The sequence below is a fragment of the Myotis daubentonii genome, chromosome 2, assembly GCF_963259705.1.
Source record: "Myotis daubentonii chromosome 2, mMyoDau2.1, whole genome shotgun sequence".
Lineage (NCBI taxonomy): Eukaryota > Metazoa > Chordata > Mammalia > Chiroptera > Vespertilionidae > Myotis > Myotis daubentonii.
Window position 1 is genome coordinate 112,441,123 of NC_081841.1, and position 15,705 is coordinate 112,456,827.

General features: G+C 47.4%; 1 protein-coding gene across 3 annotated transcripts in view; it reads right to left on the minus strand.

The window, feature by feature from the left end:
- The window catches only part of ATP6V1E1 (ATPase H+ transporting V1 subunit E1), a 64,396-nt gene extending 49,818 nt beyond the window's left edge, over positions 1-14,578 (minus strand). The window contains exon 1 of one of the 3 annotated variants that reach the window (XM_059684307.1): positions 14,418-14,578. In XM_059684307.1, the coding sequence (XP_059540290.1) occupies positions 14,418-14,450 (33 nt within the window). In that variant the 5' untranslated portion in view covers positions 14,451-14,578. The remainder of the gene's footprint in view (positions 1-14,417) is intronic. The other 2 variants (XM_059684306.1, XM_059684305.1) reach the window with 2 other exon arrangements.
- Positions 14,579-15,705: the final 1,127 nt, after the last annotated feature.

The following is a 15,705-nucleotide window of genomic DNA, read 5'->3' on the forward strand; positions in this document are numbered from 1 at the left end:
ACACAGCAGTAATAAAGTGAAACAGTAAAAAAGAAAATTTAAAAGAAAGGTAATTCCTGACCTGTGGTAAATAAATAATAAACATAAAGCACATATGTACATACATCGAAATGACGGAACTTTTTTTATAAATAAATGGGAGATGGCGATGTAACCACATAACGATGTACGTCAAGTCCAACGTAACCCGAGGGCTGCCTACAATACTCACAAATCAAGAAATATGATACATCACATAATCAGATTTCAAGACAAAAATCACATGATCATTATCAATTGATGCAGAAAAATAATTCCACAAAATCCAACAGTACTTTTTGACAAAAACTCTCTGCAAAGTGGGAATACAGAGATCATCATCATACCTCAATACAATAAAAGCCATACATGACAAACCTACAGCGAGCATCATACTCAATGGACAAAAACTAAAACCATTTCCCCTAAGAACAGGAACAAGACAGGGATACCCACTTTCAACACTCTTGTCCAACATAATACCGGAAGTCCTAGCCACAGGGATCAGACAAGAAGAGATAAAAGGCATCCAAATTGGAAAGGATGAAGTAAAGCTGTCATTATTTGCATATGACATGATCGTGTACATAGAAAATCCTAAAGATTCCATCAAAAATCTACTAAATTCAGCAATGTAACAGTATACAAAATTAACACCCAGAGTTCTACAGCATTTTTAAACAGCAATAATGAACTTTCAGAAAGAGGAAATAAACAAAAATCCCATTTACCAGGGCAACAACAAAAATAAGATACTTAGAAATAAACTTAACCAAGGAGGTAAAAGAGCTGTATTCGGAAAACCACAGGACATTGAAAAAAGATTGAGGAAGATGTAAAGAAATGGAAGAAAGTACTGTGTCATGGACTAGTAGAATCAATATCATTAAAATGTCCATACTACCCAAAGCAATCCACAGACTCAATGCAATTCCTTTTAAAATACCAAAACAAATGGGACCACATCAAAATAAAAAGCTTCTGCTCTGCAAAAGAAACCAGCAACAAAGTAACAATGGAGCACTTGTAATGGGAGAATATATTTGTCAATGATACATCTGATAAGGGGTTAATCTCCAAAATATGTAAGGAACTCATACAACTTAACAAAAGGAAGACAAACAATCCTACCTAATAAAAGAGAAACATGGTAATTTGTCGTACCTCCTCTACCCTTCCCATTGGCTAATCAGGGCGATATGCAAATTAACTGCAGGCCAAGATGGCGGCCGGCAGCCAGGCAGCTTGAAGCGAACATGAGGCTTGCTTGCTTCAGTGTCGGAGGACTCCAACGTTCCCTGCCTGCCGCTGCAAGCCTCTGATCTTGCAGATTGAAACATTGTTACAAATATAGAAGCTAAACAAAACCCCAGAAACCTGCTTTCAGCCAGCCGGGATCTCAGAGCTGGAGTTGAACCAGTGTTTCGATTATAGAACCCAAACAAACCAGATACCTGCTTTCAGCAACTGAGGCCTAAGAGCTGGAGCCAAGCCTCAGAGCTAAAGCTGGCCCAGTATAAAAAAAAGAAAAAGAAAAAAAGGAGCGGTTGGGAGCTTCAGTCACCCGCCAGCCTGAAAACAGCCCTCAGCCCCTCACCCAGACTGGCCAGGAACCCCGGTGGGGACCCCCACCATGAAAGGTGTGTGACCACCTGCAAACAGCAAGCAAGGCACCCCAGTGGGGACCCCCACCCTGAAGGGTGTGTGACCAGCTGCAAAAAGTCATCATCCCCTTACCCAGGCTGGCCAGGCACCAAAGCGGGACCCCCACCCTGATCCAGGACACCCTTCAGGGCAAACCAGCCAGCCCCATCCATGCACCAGGACTCTATCCTATATAGTAAAAGGGTAATATACCTCCCAGCACCAGGATCAGCGGAGCTGTGAGGCCTACCGGCACTGGGATCAGCGTGACAGGGGGCAGTGTCCAAACCCCCTGATCGCCCTGCAGCTCTGTGTGTGACAGGGGGCGGAGCCACAACCTCCCTATCGGCCCTGCTCTGTTCCTGCCAGGGGAAGGCACCCAACCCCCTGATCAGCCCTGCTCTGTGCCTGATACGGGGGAGCTCCCCAAACCCCTGATCGCCCTGCAGCTCTGTGTGTGACAGGGTGCAGCGCCCCAACCCCCTGATCGGCCCTGCTCTGTGTGTGACAGGGTGCGGCGCCCCAAACCCCCCCCCCCCCACCCCTCACCGGCCCTGCTCTGTGTGTGACGGGGTAGAGCCATAACCTCACCATCGGCCCTGTCCTGAGTGTGACAGTGGTGGTGCCCCAACCCCCTGATCGGCCCTGCTCTGTGGGTGATAGAGGGCGGCATCCCAACCGCCCCTCACGGGCCCTGCTCTGTGTGTGACGGGGTAGAGCCATAACCTCCCCATCGGCCCTGCCCTGAGTGTGACAGGGTGTGGCGCCCCAACCCCCTGATCCGCCCCGCTTTGTGTGTGACAGGGGGCGGTGCCCCAACTCCCCTATCAACCCTACTCTGTGAGTGACAGGGGGGAGATCCTCAACCCCCTGATCGGCCCTGCTCTGTGAGTGACAGGGGGGAGCTCCCCAACCCCCTGATGGGCCCTGCTCTGTGAGTGACAGGGGGGAGCTCCCCAACCCCCTGATGGGCCCTGCTCTGTGCGTGACAGGGTACGGAGCTCCAACCCCTCTGATGGGCCCTGCTCTGTGAGTGACAGGGGGCAGCGCCCCAACCCCCTGATTGGCCCTGCTCTTTGCATGACAGGGGGTGGTGCCGCAACCTCCCCATCGACCCTGCCTTGAGTGTGACAGGGGGCGGTGCCCTAACCCCCTAATCGGCCCTACCCTGAGCGTAACTGAGGGTGGCATTGCAACCTCCCGATCGGCCCTGCTCTGTGCGTGACAGGGGAAGGCGCCCCAACTCTCCAATCAGCCCTGCTCTGAGCCCGACCAGGAGCTGCACCTATGGATTGGGCCTGCCCTCTGCCACCTGGGAGCAGGCCTAAGCCAGCAGGTCGTTATCTCCCGAGGGGTCCCAGACTGCGAGAGGGCACAGGCCGGGCTGAGGGACCCCTCCCGCCCCCCCTCCAAGTGCACAAATTTTTGTGCACCGGGCCTCTAGTTCTATATAATGAAGAGCTAATATGCAAATGATCATCATGCCCTCAAGCCATCACGGCTCAGACACTCAACACAGGGGAGAGAGGAACGGGGAACAACCAGGCACAAATGAGCTCGTGAGAGAGGAATGGGGACCAGCCAGGCTGCGGCCCAGGAGAGGGACAAGCCGCCTGCCCCACAGTCCTGGGTGCCTGCAGCCGGCCAGAGTGAGGGAAGGCCGGGTCCTGGGTGCCAGGCGAGGCAGAGGCGGTTAGGGGCGATCAGGCTGACAGGGGAGCAATTGGGGCGATCAGGCAGGCAGGCACAGGGGTTGGGGCAATCAGGCAGGTGAGCAGTTAGGAGCCAGTGGTACCAAATTGCGAGGCCATCGGACATCTCCCAAGGGACCCCCCCCCCCTCAAATTTCATGCACAGGGTCTTTAGTCCAATTTAAAAACAGCAAAGGACTTTCTCCAAAGTGGATATACAGAAGGCCTAGAGGCATATGAAAAAAATGCTCAAAGTCACTAATCATCAAAGTCATTAAAACAACTATGAAGGCCGAAACCGGTTTGGCTCAGTGGATAGAGCGTCGGCCTGCGGACTGAGGGGTCCCGGGTTCGATTCCGGTCAAGGGCATGTACCTGGGTTGCGGGCACTTCCCCAGTGGGGGATGTGCAGGAGGCAGCTGATCGATGTTTCTAACTCTCTATCTCTCTCCCTTCCTCTCTGTAAAAAATCAATAAAATATATTTAAAAAAACAACAAAAACAACTATGAAGTATCACCTCACACCTGTCAGAATGGCTAATGTAACAAATCAACAAACGACCAACTGTTGGCGATGATGTGGAGAGAACTCCAGTACACTGCTGGTGAAAATGCAGACTGGTGCAGACACTATCAAAAACAGTATGAAATTACCTCAAAAAATTAAACATGGAATTGCCATTTGACCCAATGATCCCACTTCTAGGAATATCCTAAGAAACCCAAAACACCAATCAGAAGGAATATATGTTCATAGCAGGGCAATTTACAATAGCTAAGATTTGGAAACAGCCCAAGTACCCATCAGGAGATGAGTGGATATAAAATGTCTGGTACATTTACACAATGGAATACTATGCAGCTGTAAAAAAAGAAAGAACTCTTACCATTTACAACAGCATGGATGGACCTGAAGAATATTATGCTAACTGAAATAAGCCAGTCAGAGAAAGACAAGTATCACATGATCTAACTCATATGTGGAATCTAATGAACAAAATAGATCCAGAGACATAGAAGCATGAACAGACTGTTGAACCTCAGAGAGAAGGCAGGGAAAAGTGGGTGGGAAGAGATCAACCAATGAAATTGTATGCATATTTGCATAACCCATGGTCACAGACAATAGTGTGGTGAAAGCCTGGGGTAGTGGGCAGGAATGTGCTAGAAGAGGCCAATGGGGAAAAAGGGAACATATGTAATACTTTCAACAATAAAGACTTTTTTTAATATTTAAAAAGATGTACAAATTGGTTGTTACAGAATAACCATGAGGATGTAAAGTACAGCATAAGGAACAGAGTCAACAATATTGTAATATCTATGTATGGTGTCAGAAGGGTGGGAGATTTATCAGGATGATCACTTAGTAAGTAATGTAATGCTTAATCACTGGGGTGTACACCTGAAACTAATATAATAATGTATGTCAACTGTAATTGAAAAATAAAAGATTTTAACATGAAAAAAAATTTAAGAATAAAATGAGGGGAATTAAAGAATATACAAGCAACACAGCTAATCAAATTCACTGGTGGTTTCATTTCATAGGGGTCCACCTGAAAAAACAAAGAAAAGGGAATTTTTTTAAAAAGCAGTTGCCCTGGTCACTAATTGCTTGGTGGTTAGAGTGTCAGAATGCACAGCAAAAGATGAAGGGTTTGAGTAACCATTAAGGGCATGTAACATTTTCCAGCTTCTCCACGTAACACAAAGATACCATAAATCTAAGGTACACATAGGTGTACAAAAGTGAGTTAAGATTTGTTTCACAAGAATGTAAACATTCTTAACACTAGAGTTGTACATTTAAAAATGGTAAAGAGGGCCCTAGCTGGTTTGGCTCAGTGGATAGAGCGTTGGCCTGCAGACTGAGGAGTCCCGGGTTTGATTCTGGTCAAGGGCATGTATCTTGGTTGAGGGCTCGATCCCCAGTGGGGGGCATGCAGGAGGCAACTGATCGATGATTCTCTCTCATCATTGATGTTCCTATCTCTCTCCCTCTCCTTTCCTCTCTAAAATCAATAAAAGTATTTAAAAAAAATGGTTAAGCCCTAACCAGTTTGGCTCAGTGGATAGAGCGTCGGCCTACGGACTCAAGGGTCCCAGGTTCGATTCTGGTCAAGGGCATGTACCTTGGTTGCGAGCACATACACAGTAGGGACTGTGCAGGAGACAGTTGATTGATGTTTCTCTCTCATCGATGTTTCTAACTCTCTATCCCTCTCCATTCCTCTCTGTAAAAAATCAATAAAGTATATTAAAAAATAAAATAAAATAAAATAAAAAAATAAAAAAATGGTTAAGAGGGCCCTAGCCAGTTTGATTCAGTGGTTAGAGCATCAGCCCACAGACTAAAGGGTCTCGGGTTTTATTCTGGTCAAGGGCACGTACCTAGGTTGGAGGCTTGATCCCCAGCCCTGGTGGGAACCCTGTGGGAGGCAAACAATCAATGTGTCTCTCTCACACTGAAGTTTTTTGTCTCGACCCCTCCCACTCTCTCTAAAAATCAATGGGAAAAAATTGTCCTTGGGTGAGGATTAACAATAACAAAAAAAAGGTTAAGATGGTAAATTTCATGTGATGTGTTGTATAAAACTTTTAAACAGTGACTTAAGAAAACAACCCTGTGGAATAAATGTCTTAAAGAAAATATACAGATGGAAAAAACCAAGATGGTGGCATAGGTTAAAGCTGGAGATTGCTGCCTCGAACAACCACTTCAGAGATATGACTAAAGGACAGAACGGACATCATCCAGAACCACAGGAAGACTGGCTGAGTGGAAATTCTACAACTAGGAGGAAAGAGAATATCATACCCAGACTCAGAGGAGGCGCAGTGCTGAAGTGAAATACTCAGGTGCGGAGTGCACGCGCGGAGCAGGCTGGCGGCAAGGGCGCGGTTGTTGTTTTCAATCGGGAGGGAGTTTCAGACTCTGAGCTCCAGATCCGGGCGAGTCTCTAGGGACCCAGACTCAAACGGGAGAAGCGGGACTGTCTGGCTTCAGTCGGAACGAAGGCAGCTTTCTCTCCGAGGTTTGCAGTGGTTGCTGGGACTCTGAGAGGCAGAGCCCCTAGGGATGGAACTGAGAGTAGCCATAACTGCTTGCTCCGCCCGCCCTGTAGATCCCCAGGGACCCGCCCCACCCAAGCCCTGCGCAGAGCCATTTGCCAGATAGCCTCAGGCAAACGCTAGATTAGCACTGCCCTAGAGATCCAGCACAGAAGCTCTCCCACTACAGACACAGCTGACTCTCATAGCCAGTTAGCCTGGAGGTCAAATCACCCCTGCTATTGCCGACAATCAAGGCTTAACTACAACAAGACTGCGCACAAAGACCACTAGGGGGTGCACCAAGAAAAGATAAAAAAAATGTGGAGACAAAGAAACAGGACGCAAATGTCAGAAATGGAAGCTATAGAGCTCAAAACCACACTTTTAAGGTCTCTCAAGAACTGTCTAGAAGCTGCCGATAAACTTAGTAAGGCCCTCGAAAAGACTGGTGAGACCGCCGATAAATGTAGTGAGAGCCTCAAGAAATCTAATGAGACCCTCGACGTTGTGATAAAGAACCAACTAGAAATTAAGCATACACTGACTGAAATAAAGAATATTATACAGACACCCAACAGCAGACCAGAGGAGCGCAAGAATCAAGTCAAAGATTTGAAATGCGAAGAAGCAAAAAACACCCAACCGGAAAAGCAAAATGAAAAAAGAATCAGAAAATACGAAGATAGTGTAAGGAGCCTCTGGGACAGCTTCAAGCATACCAACATCAGAATTATAGGGGTGCCAGAAGATGAGAGAGACCAAGATATTGAAAACCTATTTGAAGAAATAATGACAGAAAACTTCCCCCACCTGGTGAAAGAAATAGACTTACAGGTCCAGGAAGCGCAGAGAACCCCAAACAAAAGGAATCCAAAGAGGACCACACCAAGACACATCATAATTAAAATGCCAAGAGCAAAAGACAAAGAGAGAATCTTAAAAGCAGCAAGAGAAAGAAACCCAGTTACCTACAAGGGAATACCCATACGACTGTCAGCTGATTTCTCAACAGAAACTTTGCAGGCCAGAAGGGAGTGACAAGAAATATTCAAAGTGATGAATGCCAAGATCCTACAACCAAAATTACTTTATCCAGCAAAGCTATCATTCAGAATTGAAGGTCAGATAAAGAGCTTCACAGATAAGAAAAAGCTAAAGGAGTTCATCACCACCAAACCAGTATTATATGAAATGCTGAAAGGTATCCTTTAAGAAGACGAAGAAGAAAAAGGTAAAGATACAAATTATGAACAACAAATATGCATCTATCAACAAGTGAATCTAAGAATCAAGTGAATAAATAATCTGATGAACAGAATGAACTATTGATTGTAATAGAATCAGGGACATAGAAAGGGAATGGACTCACTATTCTTGGGGGGGAAAGGGGTGTGGGAGATGCGGGAAGAGACTGGACAAAAATAGTGCACCTATGGATGAGGACAGTGGGAGGGTAAGGGCAGAGGGTGGGGTGGGAACTGGGTGGAGGGTAGCAATGGGGGGAAAAAAGAGGAACAAATGTAATAATCTGAACAAGAAAGATTTAATAAAAGAAAAAAAAAGAATTCAAAAGTAATAAAAATGTGCCCTACACTGTTTGGCTCAGTGGACAGACCATCGGCCTGTGGACTGAAGGTTCCCAGGTTCAATTCTGGTTAAGGGCACATGCCCGGGTTGCGGGATTGATCCCCGGTTGGGGGCATGCAGGAGGCAGCCAATCAATAATGATTCTCTCTCATCACTGATGTTTCTATCTCTCTCCTTCCCTCTTTCCTCTCTGAAATTAATAAAGATATATTAAAAATAATAATAATAAAAATGAAGCTTCTCCTAAGAAAATAAAAGAGCTAATAAATGACAGGTTCCAGTGTGGAGTTGTTATTCAGAACATCCATTATACAAGGTATTCACACAAATCACAGTACTCTGAAATTGGTCCCTAGGAAATACCTTTTATAGAAAATGTGCCATTGAATTTTTAAGGATAAAATCAAGTTTTTGTAATTTTTTATTTAAAAATACATAACTGCAACAAAATCCTGGAAATGCAGATATTTCCCCTGAACTGGCATGTTGAAAATGAGTGAATTATAGTTTTATAATTAAACCAGAGGCCCGGTGCACAAAAATTTGTGCACTCGGGGGGGAGGGGGGGTTCCCTCAGCCTGGCCTGTGCCCTCTTGCAATCTGGGACCCCTCGGGAGATAACGACCTGCTGGCTTAGGCCTGCTCCCGGATGGCAGAGGGCAGGCCCAATCCCTAGGTGCAGCCCCTGGTCGGGCTCAGAGCAGGGCCGATTGGGGAGTTGGGGCACCGCCCCCTGTCATGCACAGAGCAGGGCGGATCGGGAGGTTGCGATGCCACCCTCAGTCACGCTCAGGGTAGGGCCGATTGGGGGGTTGGGGCACCGCCCCCTGTCACACTCAAGGCAGGGTCGATGGGGAGGTTGCGGCACCACCCCGTCACGCACAGAGCAGGGCCCATTAGGGGGTTGGGGCGCCGCCACTGTCACACTCAGGGCAGGGCCGATGGGGAGGTTATGGCTCTACCCCATCACACACAGACCAGGGCCCGTGGGGGGGGGGGTGTTGGGGCGCCGCCCTCTATCACCCACAGAGCAGGGCCTATCAGGGGGTTGGGGCGCCGCCACTCTCACACTCAGGGCAGGGCCAATGGGGAGGTTATGGCCTACCCTGTCACACACAGAGCAGGGCCGGTGGGGGGAGGGGTGGTTGGGGCGCCGCACCCTGTCACACACAGAGCCGCAGGGCGATCAGGGGGTTGGGGCGCCTTCCCCTGTCAGGAACAGATCAAGGCCGATAGGGAGGTAGTGGCCCCGCCCCCTGTCACACACAGAGCCACAGGGCGATCAGGGAGTTTGGGCGCTGCCCCCTGTCACGCTGATCCCGGTGATGGGAGGCATATTACCCTTTTACTATATAGAATAGAGGCCTGGTGCATGGGTGGGGGCTGGCTGGTTTGCCCAGAAGGGTGTCCTGGATCAGGGTGGCAGTCCCTACTGGGGTGCCTGGCCAGCCTGGGTGAGGGGATGATGGCTGTTTGCAGCTGGTCACACACCCTTCAGGGTGGGGGTCCCCACTGGGGTGCCTTGCCAGCCTGGATGAGGGGATGATGGCTGTTTGTAGCTGGTCACACACCCTTCAGGGTGGGGGTCCCCACTGGGGTGCCTGGCCAGTCTGGGTGAGGGGCTGAGGGCTGTTTTCAGGCTGGGACTGAAGCTCCCAACTGCTCCTTTTTTTCTTTTTCTTTTTTCTTTTGGGCCAGCTTTAGCTCTGGCTCCAGCTCTGAGGCCTCTGCTGCTGAAAGAAGGTATCTGGTTTGTTTAGGTTCTATAATCGAAGTAATGTATAACTCCAGCTCTGAGATCCCAGCTCCCTGAAAGCTGGTTTCTGGGGTTTTGTTTAGCTTCTATATTCGTTACAATGTTTCTTAAACTGCCCGCTCAGAGGCCTGCAGCCGCAGGCGGGGAACGTTGGTTTCCTCTGTCACTAAAGCAAGCAAGCCTCATGTTAGTTTCAAGCTGCCTGGCTGCCGGCCGCCATCTTGGCTGGCAGTGAATTTTCATATCTTGCTGATTATCCAATGGGAAGGGTAGTGGTCGTACGCCAATTACCATGTTTCTCTTTTATTAGATAGGATGTAACATTAAAAGGACACTGCTGAAAACTATAGGCCATAGCTAAGTATTTCGAAAGAGAACATTAGATATTTCATTGAAAATCAAAGTGATATAAATGCTTACGAAGTGATATAAATGCTTAGGGAAATATATTATACTAGGGGCCCGGTGCACGAAATTCGTGCAATGGGTGTGTGTGTGGGGCGGGGGGGGAGTGTCCCTCAGCCCAGCCTGCCCCCTCTCACATACTGGGAGCCCTCAGGCGTTGACCCCCATCACCCTCCAATCGCAGGATCGGCCGCTTGCCCAGGCCTGACGCCTCTGACAGAGGTGTAGACCCCCATCACCCTCCGATCGCCTGATCGGCCCCTTGCCTAGGCCTGATGCCTCCGCCAGAGGTGTCAGGCTTGGACAGGGGACCCCCATCTCCCCCTGATCACTGGCTCTGACCCCCGCCCAGGCCTGAGGCCTCTGGCCCAGGAATCATGCCTGGGCAGGGGACCCCCATCTCCCTCTGATCGCTTGCTCCACCCCCCGCCCAAGCCTGACGCCTCTGACCCAGGCTTCAGGCCTGGGCAAGGGGACCATCATATCCCCCCAATCCCCGGCTCAGGCCCCCGCCCAGGCCTGATGCCTCGGCCAGAGGAGTTGACCCTCATCACCCTCCGATCACCAATCACCGGATCGGCCCCTTGACCAGGCCTGAGGCCTCCGGCAGAGGTGTCAGGCCTGGGCAGGGGACCCCCAGCTCCCCGCGGTTGCAGGCTCCACCCCTGCCCAGGCCTAACGCCTCTGGTTAGGCGTCCGGCCCGGGCAGCGGGGACCCCTAGCTCCTGGGACTGCCAGCTTCGACCGTGCCCAGCTCCCATGGCTGGCTCCACCCCTACTTCCTGCTATCACTGGCCAGGGCGGAAAAGGCACCTGATTCTCCGATCATGGCTGGGGGGCAGGGTAAAGGCGGCCCCAGGGCCGCCTTTGCCCTGCCCCCCAGCTCTTAGCTCCCCCCTGGGTTTCTGATCACTGTCAGTGGCAGGGGGCTTCTTCCTGCTTTCCCTTTCGCTTCCCTGCATTGTGCCTACATATGCAAATTAGCCGCCATCTTTGTTGGCAGTTAACTGCCAATCTTAGTTGGCAGTTAATTTGCATATAGCCCTGATTAGCCAATGAAAAGGGTAGCGCTGTATGCCAATTACCATTTTTCTCTTTTATTAGTGTAGACTAGAGGCCTGATGCACGAAATTAGTGCGGGGGGTGGGGGGGGGGGGAGGTTGTCCCTCAGCCTGGCCTGCACCCTCTCTCAATCCGGGACCTCTCAGGGGATGTCTTTCTGCCGCAGTCGCACATCTCTTGCAATCAGGGACCGGTGGCTCCTAACCACTCGCCTGCCTGATCGCCCCTAACCGCTCACCTGCCTGCCTGATCTCCCCTAAGTGCTCGCCTGTCTGCCTGGTCACCCCTTACCACTCGCCTGCCTGCCTGATTGCCCCTAAACGCCTCTGCCTGCCTGCCTGATCACCCCTAACTGCCTCTGCCTTCCTGCCTCATCACCCCTTACTGCTCGCCTGCCTGCCTGATCGCCCCCAACTTCTCTCCTGCCTGCCTGAGCACCCCTAACCACCTCTGTGTCAGCCCCTGCCATGGCGGCTTTGTCCAGAAGGTTGTTCGGCTGTCCGGTCTAATTAGCATATTACACTTTATTATTATTGATTTTACTTCTCTTTGACCTTGATGAACATTTTGGTCGTACCATAACTATTTGAGAATGCCATATTTTGACAAGTTGATGGGTTTTCCTCCTATGTGAAATGAAACTATTAAATTAGAATTATTCGCCCTAACCGGTTTGGCTCAGTGGAATTCGATTAAATTGATGTTTAGTCCCCAAAACATATAAATTGGTCAAAAGATTACAGTGTGTGGCCCTGGCCAGGTAGCTCAGTTGGTTAGAGCATCTTCCAGATATGCCAAAGTCGGAGGTTCAATCCCTGTTCAGGCCACATACAAGAATCAACCAATGAATGCATATATAACAACAAATTGATGTCTCTCTCCCCCCACCCCCTCCTTTTCTCTCTCTAAAATCAATGAAAAAAAATTTTTTTAAGTAACACAATACTTGTAAAATCTTGAGGTTTGAAATATTCAGGGCACCTAATCCAGAGTTAAATGTACAGAAAATCTCTGTGACTTTGCAAAAAGGATTAGCCCCCTATAAATCTGTGTGTGTGGTTGTGGTGAGAATGGTAGTTCCCCTAGTTCAGTTTGAAGCCTCAAGTGAACTCAGTCTGTAATTTTAAAAATAGTTTAACTAAATATGGTAATCAAATCAGATGTTTATAAATACTACAAGGCATATTTGGCCTCTGTGGGTGAAAACCCTGATTCAAACCTGCATTATCTGCCTATACCACTCAAGCTGAACTATTTGCTACCAGATCTGACAGCCTAGAGCAAAACACTATTTTAACCCAGGTCAGAGAAGCCTGTTTACAGTCAACATGATCATATTTTCTCCTTAAGAGTTCCAACAAGAGAAACAGTCAATCCCTTAAGGACATTTAACTCCACCCCAAAGCCAGAAAAACCTGACCTTTAAAAAATACTTTCTTCTTCCAGCCAACCCAGTAATTTAATTTTTTGGAGTCAAATAGATTCCTTTGAAAATCTGATGAAATAAAGGCCCATACTCCCCAGACAAGAAAGCAAATATGTACAAGTACTTTTTAAAGATTTTTAATTGATTCTGAGAGAGAGGAAGGGAAAGGGAGAGAAATACCACCGGAGATCAAGCATGCAACCTGGGCATGTGCCCAGATCAGGAATGGAACTGGCAACCTTTCAGTACATGGGGTGACGCCCAACCAATGAGCCATACTGGCCAGGGCAATATACAAGTATTTTATACAATGGGAGAGTAGTAAGGGAATCTAGAGTTTATTAAGCACTACTATGCGCTTAGTGTTTGGCCTATTCACAGCTGGAAAAACAGGAAACAAAACACACTGCCCTTCAGGAGGTTATATGTGCCAGGGATACAGGCAGATTTCTTCATTCTTTCAATTTTACAGAAAGAAAAAATGGTTTTGACCTAGATGCCAAGAAAATAAACTGCTTTACCTTTATATTTTTCCTGTGAAAGCCTTAGTCTTCAGTATAACAAGGTGGGGGGAGGAAAATAAAGGAACCAGGGTAAGAAGAGAATCAGTACTAATGACTGGACTTACTAGAGTATCTGGAGGGCATTGTACTTTTCCACTATATCAAGTTTTCCTACAGTAAAAATTAAAGCAGCAGTGATAAATGTTCAAAAAGCTCACTGTTCTGTAAGAATATTGAAAGATTTCTTGAAATTCTCCACAGATGCTATTTTTGTCCCCCCTTTTATTTTGTGATTAGCACAAGAACCACTGAAATGAAAAAACAATCCACTCTTCTTAGTGCATATTAGGTTAAGAATAAAATGCAAAGGTATTTTCAAGGAAATGGAAAAATCAAAGGAAAAAAAGCATCATATTGCTCATCTAAGACTATTCATAAGCCAGTGAGCTTTAGTCAGGGAATTTTCCTACTATGTACTTCAAAAAGAAGTAGACTTAGTTCTCTAAATTATGCAGAGATTAAATTGCAGCCTCAAGCTTCCTTTTCTGAAAAACCTATTGGCAATATGATTCTTAAATGCAAGGACCCTAATTTCAGAGTATCTATTTATTGGCAGGACAATCGGAAACCATTTTTTTCTCTCATGTTATAAGCCTTTAGATGCCACAATATTCTCCTGAGAGACTTTTGCACTCCTTACTGCCTACAAACTTGAAGGTATGGCTCGACAAACATTAATGTGCAGACTGATGGGAGATCAACCACACAATTCATTGTGACAGGAGACTCCTCCAAAATGAAAATTAACAGTTCATGAAAACGAACGACCTCAAAAAAGTGGAAGCAGCTCACTCCACTCAGCACCCTTTTCTTTCGCGTATTGTAAACCCTTCCATCAGAGTTAAAAACCAAGTGAAAAAGGTATTTTCAACCCTTGCATTCAATTTGCATTTCAATCCTTGTTTTCAACTCTCTGCTCTACCAAGAACAGCAAATACCATGGTTAAATAGGGAGAGACAAAGCAAGACGCAAAGAACGTTCGAGGAGGCGCCCGCAAAACTCAAGCAGAAGTCACGAGTTCCGAGGTTATTCCCGGATTAGCCAGACTCCCTCCCGCAGACAAACCACCAGGACATCGGACCTTGGGGCAAAGGACGCTCCTTCGGCATCTGGGCTGACAAGGCCGCGCCTTCCCTGAGCCGAGCTCCAGACCATCACCCCGGGACCGGTTCCGCAACTTCGCGAGGCCCAACCCCAGCCCCTCACCTGCTTTTGCACGTCAGCATCGCTGAGGGCCATAGTGAAAGCGATGCTAGGCCGGTGGGCAACTAGCTCGAGCTTAGGCCTGAAGAGGATGGTGGAGAAGAGGGAAGGAAACCCTGCGCAGGTTCCTCTTCCCTTTGCTTTGTAATCCCAGGTTCCGGTTCCTGTCAAGTGACCGCGCAGCTGAGACACGTGAGCCTTCTCAGCCAGTAGGAAAAGAGCAGGCCTCCGAAAGTCCCGCCCCTGCCCCCTCCATAGCTAAGCACTTGACAAGGGCGCGGCCTGTGCTCTTAACATTTGCGGGTAATTTCTCCGTGCTGTTTTCCTCAACAGGTGTCATATCAATGAAAGAGAGGGAAGATCAGGATCTGGCATCTGAAGTTAGTGAAGCTGTGTGAATTTCCCCAGCCTTACCTCCCTTGCAGTTTTTTATAAACATTTTAAATATTTTGCCCGTTTGGCTCAGTTCATAGAGCATCCTCCTGCGGACTGAAGGGTCCCCTGGTTGATTCTGGTCAAGGGCCCATGCCTGGGTTGCCGGCTCCATCCCCAGTGGGGGGCATGCAGGAGGCAGCCGATCAAGGATTCTCTCTCTTCATTGATGTTTCTATCTCTCTATCCCTCTCCCTTCCTCTCTGAAATCAATAAAAAAATACTTTTAAAAAGTTTAAATATTTTATTTATACAAAAACATAATTTAGTATTTTACTTTCTTGGTCTTAATGAAAGGAAACTCGATAATACTTATTAATAATTTTTTTTTGTTAATCCTCACCCAAGGATATTTTTCCATTGATTTTTAGAGAGAGTGGAAGGGAGGGGGAGAGACACAGGAGAGAAGCCTCAATTGGTTGCCTTTGCATGCTCCCCACCAGGGCCAGGGATCATGACTGCAACTGAGCTACAGGTCCCAGGGCCAACTGCTCCATCCATTGAGCCAAACAGGCTAGGCTATTAATAGATTTTATTTAAAGTTATAGAAAAATTAAGCAGAGCAGAGAGTTATCAGGTAGATACCTTTGTCACCCTCAAACAGTTTCCCCTATTGTTTTTTGGCCACAAATATGAGAGTTTGTTTTCCAGTTTCCCCAGTTATTAACATCTTACATTAGTGTAATGTATTTGGCATAGTTAATTAACCAATATTGGTGTATTAACTAATGTCAATAATTTATTTGGATTTTCTTACTTTTAATCCAATGCCCTTTTCTGTTCCAAGATACTACATTTTGTTTAGTTATGTCTCCTAAGTTTACTCTTGACTGGGACAATTTCTCAACCTTTCCTTGTA